Here is a 16,800-nt window from a genome sequence, read left to right on the forward strand (position 1 = left end):
ATACTAACATATTTTTAAGATCAAGTTATATCTGTTAATATTAGTTAATGCACTGTGAACTAAAATTTACTATTTTTAGGTTAAAAGAAGTAGTTCACCCAAAAATGATTTTCTCACCCTCAAGCCATCCTAGGTGTATATGACTTTCTTTTGTCAGACAGATACAATCGGAGTTACATTAAAAAATGTCCTGGCTCTTCCAAGCTTTATAATAGCAGTGAATGGGTGTTGAGAATTTGAAGTCCAATAAAGTACATCCATTCACGATAAAAAGTGCTTCACACAGCTCCGGGGGGTTAATAAAGGCGTTCTGAAGCAATCTGATGCATTTGTGTAAGAGAAATGTGACCCTGGACCACAAAACCAACAAGTCTTAAGTAGCATGGGTATATTTGTAGCAATAGCCAGCAAGACATTGTATGGGTCAAAATGATCAATTTTCCTTTTATGCCAAAAACAATTAGGATATTAAATATTTCCTACCATAAATATATCAAAACTTATTTTTTGATTAGTAATATGCATTTCTTAGAACTTCATTTGGACAACTTTAAAGGTGATTTTCTCAATATTTAGATTTTCTTGCACCCTCAGATTCCAGATTTTCAAATGTATCTCTGCCAAATATATTTGTGAATAAAAACGTAGGAGAATTTTGATATAAGCAAAGAAAAGACTGGTTTTCTTACACAAACGCATTGATTCTCTTTGGGAGGCTTTTATTAAACCCCTGGAGTTGTGTGGAGTATTTTTATGATGGATGGATGCACTTCATTGGACTTCAGAATCTTAACAGCCATTTACTGCCATTATAAACCTTGAAAGAGCCAGGACATTTTTTAATATAACTCCAATTGTACTCGCCTGAAAGAAGAAAGTCATATACATCTAGGATGGCTTGAAGCTGAGTAAATCACGGGGTAATTTTCATTTTTGGGTGAATTATTACTTTAATAAAAGCTGTAAAAATACATATTGCTCACAGTTAGTTCATGTTAGTTAATGTATTAACTAATGTTAACAAATGAGATCTTACTGTAAAGTGTAACCAAATTATTCCTGTAACATTCACTACTGTGTGAGAATTTCAGGGCATGCAAGTTAGGTTTTATTCAATTGCTTTATACAAACATACAGCATAGGTATCTCAGAAAGCTAGGATGCTATAACTATGTTCATCTCTGTAAAATTTCATGAGCCCTGAATATTCATACACCTCACCAACCTTCCATAAACTACCTCAAAATGCACAGTTAGAGGCCTAGAGCAGTTTCACTGACCTCTATATGAGACTTCCTAGTAAACTTAGGTATGCTCATCTCAGCACACCCATCATACGCTCTATAAACTTTCATTAGGCTACATCAAAAACATTTGGAATAATTTATATATTATTGACTAAATATACTCAGTCCACATTTCTGCAACAAGCTGCCTCTTATTTACACAGGTTGATATATATATATATATATATATATATATATATATATATATATACACATATTGGAACAACACTAATCTTCTATCACTAAACATGTTGAGAAGTGGGAAAAAATATTTCCGGTCAAACACTTACATAGAAGACTGCTAAATTTGATCCAAAACACTTAGCAATTGTGTTAGCAATGCAGTGACCATGTTGTGTGACTTTGGCATGCTGGAAGATTCAGACTATATTTTCTTGCCAAATGTGTTGCTATGATACATTTCAGAGTATTTTAACCCATATTTATGGATTATGCATAATTTAAATGCTTTGAACAAGTGCTACAATTGTGCTACGGTGGATCTCCGAGGGTAAATAAGCAAAACCACAAGCCAACGGCAGATGACGGTCACTGTGGATTCCTCTGACAGCACACGCTTAATTAAGTGATTGACAATTTGCCATTAATGAATTATAAAGCATAATTAACACATGATCTGCCTCTTACCCTGTTCCCTCAACTTTCGCTTCTTTCAGATGAATATAGCTGGCAGGGAAAATGCCCTTTGAAATAAGACAAAGAAGCATTTGTGAGAACCCACGCAATTCATTCCGCCTGCTGCAGAATGTCAGGTAATGATTAGATTGTCAGTTTATCAGTAGGATGATAATTATCCCAACACCTTTTGTGATTTCTGTCGTAGTGTGTATCCTCGGTACCACCCTGGGAGAAGGAGAGAGAGAAAAAAGACAGATGAAGCCACATGGCAGATGTCGTTCTATATTATTTATGTAACAGAATAAGGCAGATGTTCTGTTTGTTCAGCGTTAGCAAAATCACTAGAGAAACTTGGGTAGTCATAAGCAGCAAAATCAGATTTTTCCATTCTTGAAAAAGGAAATGGAAAATATTTACAAGATGTGAGACATGAATGGAAGCACTACAATGTCATAATTAACAGCTAGACATTCTGTATTGTCTTTAAGATATGACTTTTTGAGTTCATGGCGTGTAAGTTAAAAAAAAAAAAAAATTATGGTGGAAGCTGACTGATACCAGTAAAAATAATAATTTCTTAGTAAATGTTGACTGTACAATTTAGCTTGTGTGCATTTTGTATGCTGTTAAAGAAAAAAAGCTATAAAGCCTGCCAGAAAATATTAATTTAGCGAGACTTTAATTACACTTCCCACCATTCTCTTTTGCAGTACAAGAATGCTCTTTTGCTACTCATTTTGTTACTCGGTTAGAAAAAAAAAAATCATGCACGTCATACAATTTTAATTTTCAAAGTCCTTCTCAGAAGGACTGAAATTCTGAGATCAGATGGTTGCTTTCTTTTAAAGCTGCATGTGGACAACAACATTAAAAACACTTGATTTAACACAATGCTTGATTGACAGGTGAGTAGGCGGTCCATCATTGTTTTCTATTGTCTCATCAGGATGTAATTTCATTTACACTATAAATGCAATCTAGTTACATACATTTCTTCTTACACCCAAGAATAGTTTGAGTGATCACAAAGCTTTTTGAATGGTGTTCAGGCTACCATTCAAAAGTTTGGGGTCAGTGGGATTTTTTAAAAAGAAACTAACACTTTTATTCATTAAACTGATCAAAAGTGACACTTTATAAGTGAAACTTTATAAAACATTACTATTTCAAATAAATGCTGATCTTTTGGAACTTTCTATTCATCATATAATCCTAAAAGTACTATGGTTTAAAGAAAAATATTAAGCAGCACATGTTTCTTGTGCATCAAATCAGCATAGTACAATGATTTCTCAAGGATCATGTGACACTGAAGACTGGAGTAATGATGCTGAAAATTCAGCTTTGTATAATGGGAATAAAATTTATATATTATATATATTAAAACACAACACAGTTATTTTAAAGGGGGACCTATTATGCCCCTTTTTACAATGCACAATAAAAGTCTCTTGTGTGTCCACAGAATGTGTCTGTGAAGTTTCAGCTCAAAATACCCCACAGATCTTTTACTATAACATGTCAAATTTGCTATTCTTTGGGTGTGAGCATAAAACAAAAAAAAAAAAACGTTTTTTGTGTGCATACCTTTAAAGGCACAATATGCAAGTTTTTTTTTTTTATTTAAAATATCCAAAAACCACTAGAACAGTGTTATATATTTTGCTGACTTGTACTTACATCATCCCAAATGTTTCAAAGAATGCTTATTTCTCTGGATATAAACCATTTTAACTAGTGCAATGGACCGTGTCATTACGTCGCCTGCCAATGATGTCATACACCCTCGATTTTCCGGTGTTATTTTGTACAGGGTTCTAGAGTGCGACCAATTTGGTTGCACGTGCGACCAATTTGGTTGCACGTGCAACCAATTTGGTCACACGTGCAACCTAATTTCTCAATTGTGCGACTACAAAAAAATCTGAGGTCGCACCGCTGCAACCAGCCGTTCGAGGGCAAAAAAAAAAAACAAAAAAAAAAAGTCTCCACGACTGTGGTTCAACAGACACACATTAGGCCCGTATCGTGATCTAAACCAATCAGAGAAAGTGAAGGGAGTGTAGGAAGACCATGGCCGGCAATTCGTGATGCGCGGATGGTGGTTATATCCGCGGGCACTGCGGATAATCCGCAGGTCGGGTGGGTCGGGTAATAAAAAATGCATTCTGATTATTTGCGGGTGGGTCGCGGGTGGATTTTTTCATCAGGCAAACAATTTCATTTGTGTGTATGTGTGTGTCTGTTTGAAAAGTCGTGACAGAAAAGGTGACATTCCAGATAAAGTTTAAAGCGAGTTACGCCTGTGTTAATGTTATTGAGTAGGGTAATATGCAATGCAGTGCAGAACCTGCGTATACCCATTTCTTTATCAGTCGGCTTTGCGTATACCCACTTCTAAATCCCCTCTGATGCGCATCATTCAGTAGTGTCCTGCATTAGCCAAAATCATGACAGGCCACCATTTCTAATTAAATCTTATGTGAAAAAATGCAAATATTCGCTCAAATCACCCAGTAAAGACGATAAGGACCGTGGCGCCAGCTTCTTTTGAAATATGTTTGATGATTGCGCCTGATGCGCCCGCACCGGATTTGCTGCCTGTTCATACGCGAGAGCATGTCAAGGGAGCCACGCCAAGTATTAAAATAAGAATTATTATTGATTACTAATTTGAATCAGTACATTTTAACAAAATCAATACATTAAAATGTAAATAATTAGATTTTTACGATCAGAAATTTCTTAAACTGAGTGAACCCCTGTAAACTTTTGTCCAATAATCCAGTAGGCGTTCAAACAGCCAACTGATTTCATCAGAGATTGTGGAGAGTCACGTCCAGATGTCAGTTAACGCTATTCTTTTAAGCGTGGATTTGGCTTAAAAGCACAAGTGATTATAAGCTTATATAAGTGTGCAGGGATGTAGAGATCAGCTGAATTTGCTGTTAAAAATGAACCATCTATTCATCATGCAAAAATAAGAATTAGAATAATTGTAAATAGCTATTAAATACGATGCGGTTGAAAATTTGGTTGCACCTAACTTATGTGCTGGTGCACCTAAGAAAAAAAGTTAGGCACACCAGTGCAACCAGTGCAAAACTTTAGTCTAGAGCCCTGTTGTAGAAAACATGGAAACCCCAAAGACACTTTAATGTTATGCATTTTATTAAACAGGTGACGGACGCACAGAATAGCATTATAACAGTACTATCAACTAGGGATGCAACAATACAGTTAGTACACGGTTCAAGACGTACCTCGGTTTTTAACCACGGTTTTCAGTTCGGTTCGGTTCTGATATCTTGCCACTTCAGTGTGTTTTTTTTTTTGCAACAAATTAACAAAATACTCCCGTAAACCTCTGTACACTGGAAAAAGCGTGGTTTAGTATATATCTGCTTAGTTTTTCTTTTGAGAGAGGTATTATTTTTTAATTTTTACGCAAAATAGAATGGGTTTCATCCATACTGGACACCAGAGGGCGCCCTCGTGCAGAAAATCCACAAATCACTGATAACGTTCCATTCCAGCTTCTCTAATATGGATAAAGGCACCGCTAAAGACCAATTTTGAGTAGACGTCACAGTGACGTCATTTGCAGCTTCACGCACATAGTGGTTGCAGAAAAACACTGGTAACAAGTGGAGATAAATGGGTAAAATCCATGGAATAAGAGAAAAAAAAATATTTTTGTGCCTTTTGATGTCAAAATCAGAATGCAAGTCATTTTTATAGAATACTGTAGTCAAAGACGCCATTTGAAACTAAACCCAGATGTTTAAGCAGACATACTATGGATGAAAACTGCTATGATTACTCTGCTTTTAAAGCATTAATTTGATTTAAACAATAGGTCTACATAATATTCACATATGCTGATCATAGGGGATGTACTGTATTAGCCCTACAGTTACAGCATGAAATATTATTTAAAACTATTACTATTAACATTTTTACATAACATTTTTTATTTTATCTTACAATTCTGACCTTTTTTCTCACAAATGCAAGTTTACATCTCCTAATTCAGACTTTATAACTCGTGAGTTTGTTAATTCTGTTGGGGGGGGGGAGCCAGAAGTGTGGGATATAAACTCTGAGCCAAAAGGAAAAGAGAGAATGACGAGTTGTTTTTCCTCTAGAGTTGTGAGATATAATCTCGGAATTAAGAAAATAAAGTCAGAATTTTGAAATATAAAGTTAAATTAACCTTTTTTTTATTCTTCCAAGGCTCCACAGACTGCCACTTGAACCACCCACAAAAGAAACATCCCTGTTTCGGATCTGTAAGACTACTCCACTATCTAACGTCAATTTCGTGGAATAACAGTGCTTATCGCTGGGTGACAAGCCCTTGTAATATGCAAATAACATTTTGAAAATGACATCTAATCATTATAACCTATATTCTTTTTAAATCAGTCATTTATACCATATCCATGTAATTCTCTAGCCGTAAAGGGGTTTCCTGCAACCATGCTGCGTGCGCATCCCGAATGTTTACAAAGAGATAATTGGTCTATTGCTTTTACTGAATAAAACAAGATATAACATTAAACGTTTTGAATGATGAAATGTAAGGACACTAAACACTTGTCTGCAATAATATATGGTTTATCTGTGTTCTTCAAGCCATCTTGTGTATTTTCATAAGCCATTGCTAATCTACACACAGAATATGAGTATAGAATTTATTGTCTGTCTCATTCTGAGATACGAATCCACATCAGATCACATAAGGAAGTTATTTCAAACACTTAACTGATGTTGTGAAATAAAAACAAGTTATAATAGTTTTTGTTTTTATAACTCTTTTGTTGGACAACAGGTTTAGAAAGGCTTATCATTGCATGTCATTAGAATGAAAGATGCTCGGCGTGTGTTGCTTTTTCAGATATAAACGGGGAAGCATTTCCTCATTTCAGCACGTGAAATCACGGGCAAATATACAGCAATTCCGAGAGAAATAAAACAAGGAAGTTATAAAAAAAACGCAATTCACAAGCGCGTATTGAACCGTGGATGTCGTACCGAATGGTTCAATATTATATTGAGAATTGAGAAGTAAACAGAGCTGCTTTTTCCTACATACGCATGACCGGAAGAAGCGGAAGCGGTCGACGGTGGCATAATAAAAGCTCCACTGCTTTTGAGTTGTGTATTGTGCTCGTGCTTTATTTGCAATCCTCCAGCGTCCTCGTTTCACTTCTATGACTTTCACCCCCACCCTGCTTCATACTACAATGACCTTAATAAGTGTTTAATACATTCGCTCATACATGGACATGATTTCTGTCCAAATCCCGACGGATTGCATCGGCTGATAGCAAGAGGTTATTTCAAACACTCGACTATGTTATGAAGTTAATTTAGAGAAAAAACACATCAATAAATGACACCTTTATTGGAAAACAGGTTAGTAAACAGGCTCATATGCAAAACTGTACTGCACACGTGCTACTGTAGACTCATTATTATTACCGGTGTATTGAAAACGATAAGACATCGCCCATCCCTAGTGCAGACAGTGTGCAAATAGGAGCTATAGCAATGATACTTTGAACTTTTTTTACGGATTATGTGCAGTTCAATCAGAGCGGGGTCAATGCGAATAAGGCAAATCATCACTAGTCATGGGCGGCGCTTATTCCCACTGTGATGTCACAAAAGGGGGATATCTGAAACAGCATTTTCAGACACTGCTTCTGATTTACACAGATGATTAAAAAAAGTAGTGGGTGGGTTTTTATCATTACAGGCTGGTTGTTTACACACACCAGTGTTCAAACACCTTACAAAAGTGTATTTTGCATAATAGGTCCCCTTAAAATTATAATATTTTACTGATTTTCATTAAATAAATTCAGCCTTAAAATCTACCCAAACTTTTCACTGGTACTGTACATGAGCATTCAGCACTTACGATTGATCACCCAAAAATGAAAATTCTGTCACTAAACTCTCAAGTTGTTGCAAACCTATACTGATTGCTTTCTTCTGAATATTTAGAATTTTTATTTTAGGGTGAACTATGCCTTTAAGACCAATAGTAAACAGAGCTTGAAGGTCAAAGAGAAGATAAAAAATGGTCATGGAAAACATTAACATTTTAACATTGGACTCTAGGTAAAATAAAAAATAAGCGCCTTAAACCATCTAAATCATCTTAGTTTGAAGTACATTCTTTCCTCAGAGCTTCAGCAGAACACTGGGATACCCCAGATTATGTTGAGTGCAAGTGTGAACAAGCTATAAGAAAGTGTGGGTGGACGTGTCAAGACACGCTGGAACTCGACACTCACCTTCAAACGTCTCAAGTATGTGTACCGTGTCCCCCACCTGAAGACTCAGCTCTGGCTCTCCTTTGGCATCATAGTTATAGATAGCTGAAATTGAGACAAAAGGGTGTCACAGACTGCAGAGAGCAAAGAGAAACCAAAAAATAAAAAACAACAAGGCTGCTGTCTGTCCTGTGAAAGAGAGAAAAAAAATGACAGCGCACCAACTGTTGAACAAGTTCTTGAGTAGAAAGTTCTCAAGTTCTGCAGGGAAACAGCCAGTTGACATGTCTGACGTCTATCGGTATGACTCAAATCTTCAAAACTAACAGCCAAATGCAAAACAAACTCCCAATGAGATTACAATAAAAAAAAAGATTTTCAGAAGATAATGTGAGTTGATTTTTCCCCTGGAAAACAAGCCAATGCAATGGCACTGCTATGTAGTTGCTAGGGTGTGCATGCTTTGGGGAAAAAAATCTAATAGCGAATTTTCTGACATAAACTGTGGTTGCAATAAAAAATGAAATTCCAGGACTTTCAAGAACTACTTTTTCAAGGACTTCGATCAGAGATCTCACTTATCGAACAATGTGTTCCATTTCAAATTCTAAAAAAAGAGAAATACTAATTAAAAAGGCAAAAATAAAGTGAAGCATGTGTGAGCTATTAATACTAAAGTATTACAAAGGGATATGTGTCTGTGCATTTGTGTTTTGTTTTGTTTTTTTTGGTTGGTTTTTGTAACTGTACTGTATTAATGGTTTGATGTTTTCAACCGTTTAAGAAAAAAGATATACGTATATAAAATATCAGCAAAAAGATTCATGAAAAGATTCGTGAACCTGATCCGAAGTTCTGATCTACAACAAATGATTCTCAATCCGAACTCTGAAGTTCCCATCTAAATCACATGATTTGCGATGCACGCTCCAAGGTTTTGATCTAAAGCAAAAGATTTGCAAACCCGCACCAAAATTCCATTCTGAATCAAATGATTTGCAATACGCAATACAAAGTTTCGATCTAAAGCAAAAGATTTACAAACCTGCTCCGAAGTTCAGATCTATATCAACTGATTTGCGATACATGCTCTGAATTTGATTTAGATTGGGACTTCAAATTGTGTACTGCGAATCATTTCATTTGAATCATTCAATTCGCTAAATGATTCACAAACCTGTTCCGATCTAAATCAAATGATTCATGATACGCAAAGTTCCAATCTAAATTGCATAATTTAAAGTCCCGATCTGAAACAAATGATTTACGATATACGATCCGATTGGAGCGCTTTGAAATAGTGAATTATTTTGCGACGCAAAATCTTCAGCCATGTTTACAAGACACTGTCAGTACTACTGCATGCTTAGCTCAATTCTGACATTAACTGAAATAAACAAAAAAGGTATTTTTTTGAATGTTGCGTGAAAAGATATGTGCTGTGACAAAAGCACCTTGTATGAACCCTGATTATTATTATTTGTATATTTTGATTTGTATATTTTTGTATATATTGTATTATTTGTATAGTATATTGTATTATTTGTACTAAAAAAATTACTAAATACAAAATTAACTACACAATAATTAAAATAATTAGTATAACTACTGTAAAATAAAAACAAGAAATCATTAAAAATAATATTTTTATTTATACTACAACTGTAAAATTACAATTCTATGATTTATGACAGTCTTAATTTGTTAATTTTCAATGATAAACCATCAAACCATTGACAGGAAAAAAAAAAAAAAAAAAAAAAAACACAAAGCTCTTAAAGCTTCTCTTTTGTTGATAAGCACCTCTCATTTGCAAGTATGGGAAGGTGGTTGGTGCAAGTTGCATTCTTAAATGCACATAAAAGCAACACAACCTCAAAAGCAGATGCATACTGCATAGTTATTTAGTTAAATCACAGCCTTTTCTATTTAACAAATGTGCCATATCAGGAATTTGGTTTCATTTTGATTCATCGTGCTGGCCTAATTCAGAAGAGCCCATATTAAGTCTGTAGTCTATAATTTAATAAAGATAGAGCCAGCAATAGTAATAGCAATGCTTGCCTTGGCAAACACCTCTTAAAAAATATCAGAGTCAGTTTCACCATACTGTAAGGGTTACACCAGACAATAGTAGAGTCTGTGCTGTACTTGGATGAAATATCGGCTTGCACAAACAGCTTCTGACATGGACACTCTGCAAGTGCTGATTCGTAGTGTGTGAATGTACTGAGAGGTGCTGAGTGCTTTCCTCTTACTAGTAGCAACATTTTTGGGGCTGTTGAACTGCAGATGAACTTGAGAGTGCATGTCTACACTACAAGACTGAAGGCCTGAGTTTCCCCTCCCTCTTCAGTGCTGAAGGACACTTAGTGGGAGTGCAAGATTTCCTTGTGCCATGCATCTGCCTCCACACTGCTTTCCATCTGCTGAATACAAACAAAAAAAACTGCGTATGTGCGAACAAAGATGCAATCTAGGAAAGCTAAGCACAGTAATATCCTTATTCCTAATACATGTTAGATTCAGATACAGATGCAATCACTGAAACATGCATGGCTGCTACTGGAGGTGGGTGATAAACCTCAACCTATTTAAAATAACTTCCCAGTATCATATATCAATGCAAGAATGCAATACACACCGGTCACTTTAAAACCTGTCACTAAGCCCTGCCCCCAAAAGTGACAGTAAAGACATTTATAATTATGCAATTGAGTGAATAACCGTAAAAATAAAAGCAGTTCCAAAGATGTAGATTAACTAGGGCTACACAATATATCAGGACTACATTGGTTATTTTTATAGGAAATTTAATTGTGGATGCTAATGTCAATCTATTTTTGAGACGTCAGATTACTTCTGCAATTAGCTAGCTAAAAAGGAAACAGAAGAGTACAGCGAACATTTAACCTTTTGAGAGCAAATAAAAAAAAATCTAAATATACACTGCTGTTCAAAAGTTTAGGATCAGTAAGTTTAATGTTTTATTGTTTTCAAAGAGGTTTCTTATGCTCATCAAGGCTGTGTGTATTTGATTAAAAAAAAACAGAAAATAAATGTTATTTTTGTGAAATATTATTGCAATTTAAAAGCAACAGTTTTCTATTTTAACATACTTTAAAATATAATTTATTCCTGTGAAGCAAAGCAGAATTTTCACCTTCACATGATCTTTCAGAAATCCTTATAAAATGTTGATTTATTATCAGTGCTGCTTAATATTTTCTGGCACCTGCAATACTTTTTTTCATGATTCTTTGATAAATAAAAAGTTAAAAGGAACAGTGTTCATTCAAAATAGAAATTTTGTGTTATAATATACACTTCTATTCAAAAGTTCGGGGTCAGTACATTTCTTTTTTAAAGAAAAGAATGCTTTTATTCAGCAAGTGATAAATGGAAAAAAAGTGATAGCAAAGTGATAGTAAAGACTTATATTGTTAGAAAAGATTTCTATTTTGAAATGTTGTTCTTTTTTACTTTTTATTTATCAAAAATTTAAAGTAAACTTTTCAAAAAAGCTTCTGAAAAATATTAAAAGGATCATGTGACACTGAAGACTGGAGTAATGGCTGATGAAAATTCACAGCTGTGTCACAGACATAAATTATAGTTTAAAGTAGATTCAAATAAGAAACCAATATTAGAAATTGCAATAATATTTCACAACATTACTGTTTTTTTCTGTATTTTTGATCAAATAAATAAAGCCTTGATGAGCAAAGAGACTAAAAACCTTAAACAGCAGTGTATCATAATATCATTTTGAGATGCCTAAACTCACTTAAGCATAGCAGAATTGATTTAACACTGACAAAATTATAGATTTTAGTTTATATTTTATTTTTAATTATGAGAATTATAAATTTAGTCCAGTATATCCAAATCTTTCACAACTTCAGAATCCAGAAACCATTTATTTCTGTATGTTTATACACTGACTGTGATTGTCATGTTGCAATTAATGATCACAGAAATTACTTTTATACAGCAAGAATGCAATAAATTTATCATAAGGGGCAGTAAAAAAAATTCAAATTAATGACATACTGAAATCCTGAAAAATACAAATACATAGTCTGGTCTCCATAAAATATTAAGCAGCACAAGTGTTTTCAACACTGATATTAATAAAAAATATTTATTGAGCAAATCAGCATATTAGAATGATTTCTGAAGGATCATGTGACACTGAAACAATGATGCTGAAAATGCAGCTTTGCATCACAGAAATAAATACATTTTAGCCATAAATTTCAAACATAAAACAATTACTTTAACTTTTAATAATATTTCACAATTTTACTGATTTTATTGTAATTTTGCTCTAATAAATAAGAGGTTTCTGAACCATAGTGTCCACATTGTGTTTTTTCACTTAAATCTCCCACCTCCAGCTGACGCATTAAACAATAAAAAAGATAAACTACGGCTAAAAAAGAATGAGATTTTTCAATGCCACGCTATCTGCAGCGTGCTGACACTCAGCCCAAGGGAAAATGGTTCAGGCCTTGTTCAGGCATGCATATTGTTCAGTTCAAATAAAGACTCGTAGATAAACCGAAAAGCTTGAGGCCACGTTTCACAACATGCTTCCACTAGTGCACTGCAGATCTCAAACACACTCAACTGATAAATCCGTCCGCTTCTTTTTCACGGCAAAAAAAGTATGAAGCAACTTTCCATTTCCGTTTAATCTGCAGCTAAGTCTCCACAAAACAAGCTCATTACAATCTGCCACAGTGAAGAAAAAAAAAAAACGCCACCATATCTCATAACTTCCACAACTCGTAAAATCAGCCCATAAACTTCGGTCTCGTTCGCTCAGATTAATCATTTATAATACAGGTGCATGAAACTTCCTGTCCACACCCAAACAAATCCAGGCCTCACGAAGGAGTGTCAAACAAAGAATTTCATCACCCCTGGCTACATTTAAAATGCTCAGCTAAGAAATGCATGTCATTAAGGCAAAAATGCCATATTAAGACTTTTATCACAGTCCAGGCATCACAGACAATGATTCAGTTCACACACTAGGCACCATTTGAGCGTGTGATTTGTTTTCTCGGCCAAATGGGCCATAGAGGTGTCACAGTGCTGAGGCCTAGTGCATGCTGGGATGTGGGCTGTGCTAACAGGCTTCATTCTGACCGGCCTTTGTATACACTTCTCTATGACATCACTGACAGGCAGGCCACACACTAGCACACTGCCACTTGTCATGTTGCCATGAGCGTTTTCATACGCTTTGCTCAAGTGCAACGATGAACCAGGCAATTTCAGAGAACAGATCTGAGATCGCACAGTGTAACTAATGCCTTGTGGTTATAGTGACATGCACATTATGGTGCAAAAACAACACAAATGTGTGCGATCAAGAGTTCAGGCGCAAAAAAAAATATTCTCAGAAGTGGAAGTTGTCGGGTGCACTTCTAGAGTAGTGAATGGAAATTACGAGAAATATAATACTTGTGTTCCTATTTGCTCCAATAGTGAAAGTAAAATCCATGACAGCATTTCTATGACCTTATAAATAAGCAAAAAATACAGAAAGGTTGATTACACTGGCTTCAGCATTAACTAGTTTTCTGTAATTTAATGTCAGAGTGACATAACTCAAAGTATAGTGTGATAAACATACATTAACTTTAAAATTAAAATTAAAATCCTTTACAAAATATATTGCTAACTGTAGAAATGCAATACCAAACAATGCACAAAAAAGATGTTTTTATTACCAATTCCTCATCGGACGCAAAAAGCAGCTTTAATTCAAATTCCTCAAATGTATGTCAAAGTTTTCAGGGGTGGGAAAATCAGCCCAGTAGGAACCAGACCGCTTGATGTCTGACCAACAGATTACATATCCCTTAAGAACACTCCACCACAACAATCGTCCCTGTGTGCGTTAAACTGGCCAGCTGACCGCTCTTGGCATGAATAGTAAGTACAGTATTGCACCACAGCAACAGAATAAATACATGTGCAAGAGCCAGGATCAGAAATGAAGCAGCGCTCAGGCCAGAAAGGTCAACAAATGTGGTCCAAATATTAAAATGTGTTCTCAGTTTGTTATCTAACATGCACAGTATGACATAATGCTATATTCTAGGCCTGTCAGGTGAACAAAATCTTGCTAAACTTTCTAGCAGTTTTTTTCATAATTATTTAGTCCAGCATTTATTTATATTTTTATACACTGACTGTCCAGTAACTAATAAATAAAATAATAAATAATACATTTTAAAATCAAGAGAAAAATAGGTATACACTATCAGTATAAGATTTTTAATGGGTTTTTTTTAAGGAAGTCTCTTCTGCTCACCAAGTCTGCATTTATTTGATCCAAAGTACAGCAAAAACAGTGCAAATTTGAAATAATCTTACTATTTTAAATAACTGTTTTCTATTTGAATATATTTTTAAAATATAATTTATTCCTGCGATCAAAGCTACATTTTCATTACTCCACTCTTCAGTGATCTTCACATGATACTTCAGAAATCACTCTAATATGCTGATTTGCTGTTCAAGAAACATTTTTATTATTAATATTTAAACCGGTTTTTACATTTGTTTTCTTTTATTTAGCAAGGATGCTTTAAACTGTTCAAAAGTGATGATAAGGATATTTTTAATGTTACAAAAGATTTCCATTTCAGATGAATGCTGTTCTTCTGAACGCTCTATTCATCAAAGAAACTTGTTTTCAACATAATAACAATAATAATGTTTTTTGAGCTGCAAATCAGAACATTATTAGAAGCCTTATGTGACTGGAGGAATGAGCTTTGAAATCACAGGAATATATTACATTTTAAAATATAATCAAATAGAAAACAGTTATTTTAAATATTTCAAAAGGTACTGTTTTTGCTGTATTTTGGATCAAATAAATGCAGCCTTGATGAGCGGAAGACAATTCTTTAAAAAAAAAAAAAAACCCTTAGTACACTTTGGTAGTGTAGATATATAGACATATGCATGTACACATATGTATAAGCTGACAGCTGTCAGATTTGCTCTATAATTAGTCTCTATAATTGTTATTTCAAAGGCAAGGGTTTTCTGTTTTGTGTGTGTGTGAAAAAAAGAACATGAAGAAAACAAGGACTTAAAAATTGCTTGAGACCAGCAGAGCGTTTACTGTGTTATGATATCTTGTGCATATAAAGTTGATTTCATTTGACAGGCAAACACTATAATTGTCTTGAGAATTCAGTAAATTCAACTGAAGCATGTGACATAAATTGGATAGTTGCGATTGGAAGCAGCATGTCAACTAACCACAAATGTACAGTATCGAAATGCCCTTATCAATCCACAAACAATAATAAAGTACATTTGCAAAACAACCCAGCCAGTGAGCTGCAATGTGAGATAGAAGAGTTCATTCTGTTTGATTTTATGGGTGTGTTAACCTGAGCTCATGTGCACAGATTAAAGTGACTGGAAGGGAAATGCTGTTTATGGCTGAGATCACTGAAACACCGGCGGCTCTGTTGCTGTATTTATTGTAATTGTATTGTTCTGTCAAACCTGCAGGAACAACATTGACTCTACTGTGTACTTATAAACAAAGTATAGTGAAACAAATGTGTTGTTTGGTGACCCGAAAGTGCAATGTGACACCCATCCAAACTTCTCTTACAAAATATGTCAACAAATCTATATCCTGTTAATGTGTTAAAGCGTCTGAGTAGTTTATGTATAAAAACGGGCAAGTTTTCATACAGGTATCAGAAGCGCGTGTTGTGTGTGTCCAGGTAAAGGTGCGGCTGAACGCTCCTCAAACTCCAACGCAAGTTTCCAGAGTGAAACACTGAGTAAAAACTAACAAAAGCGCGTTGAAAGTCACTCACCCACTCCATATTTCTCTCTTTTAGTGGGAATCCAGCGCGTCATGGCAGGAACACTTGAGTGAAGTGAAATAAATCATATGAACAGTAATAGTGTTGTGGAGTTGTAGGGCTGCAGCGGTCCGCACATCACAGTTCCGGTGTTACGCAAAGAACCGCTCGCTGCGCGCGTGTGTGACGCGCCCTCGGGCTCGCGCGCACTCTCTCAAACACACACACACACACAGAGGCCGTAAAGTCTGTGATCATGGGAAATTTATTTATTTGAAAACTAAAAGTATTCATTTTCTTTTTTAAATACTAAAAATACGAAATACTTAAATACTTAACGTTAACATTACGCAACGGTTCCGTTTAACTAATAGGGCCTATAAACAAATAGTTACAAATATTCAATAATTTATTTGATAGATAGATAGACAAGTATATGTATTTTTTATAATTTTTATATAATTTATATTATATATAAATAAAAATATTTTGCACATAAATAACATATTTCTCTTATAATTATTATATTATATTATATTATATTGTATTATATTATATTATATTATATTATATTATATTATATTATATTATATTGTATTGTATTGTATTGTATTATATTATATTATATTACCTAATTTGTAGCACTTAAATTTCATTTGTTTGTTTTATTACAGGATTACAGAGCGACAGATAGATAGATAGATAGATAGAACTGTTATGTTAGCATATATT

The 16,800-nt window shown here is 34.6% G+C and overlaps 1 protein-coding gene across 1 annotated transcript in view; it reads right to left on the bottom strand.

Moving 5' to 3' along the window:
- The window catches only part of dock5 (dedicator of cytokinesis 5), an 87,377-nt gene extending 71,163 nt beyond the window's left edge, over nt 1–16,214 (bottom strand). Inside the window, exons 1-4 of the mRNA XM_051117137.1 lie at nt 16,081–16,214; nt 8,234–8,317; nt 2,110–2,150; nt 1,935–1,990 (exon numbers count right to left, since the gene is read on the bottom strand). Coding sequence (XP_050973094.1) covers nt 1,935–1,990; nt 2,110–2,150; nt 8,234–8,317; nt 16,081–16,123 — 224 coding nt within the window. The 5' untranslated portion in view covers nt 16,124–16,214. The remainder of the gene's footprint in view (nt 1–1,934; nt 1,991–2,109; nt 2,151–8,233; nt 8,318–16,080) is intronic.
- Between the last annotated feature and the right edge of the window lie 586 nt (nt 16,215–16,800).

This window comes from Labeo rohita, chromosome 8 (genome assembly GCF_022985175.1).
Source record: "Labeo rohita strain BAU-BD-2019 chromosome 8, IGBB_LRoh.1.0, whole genome shotgun sequence".
Classification (NCBI taxonomy): domain Eukaryota; kingdom Metazoa; phylum Chordata; class Actinopteri; order Cypriniformes; family Cyprinidae; genus Labeo; species Labeo rohita.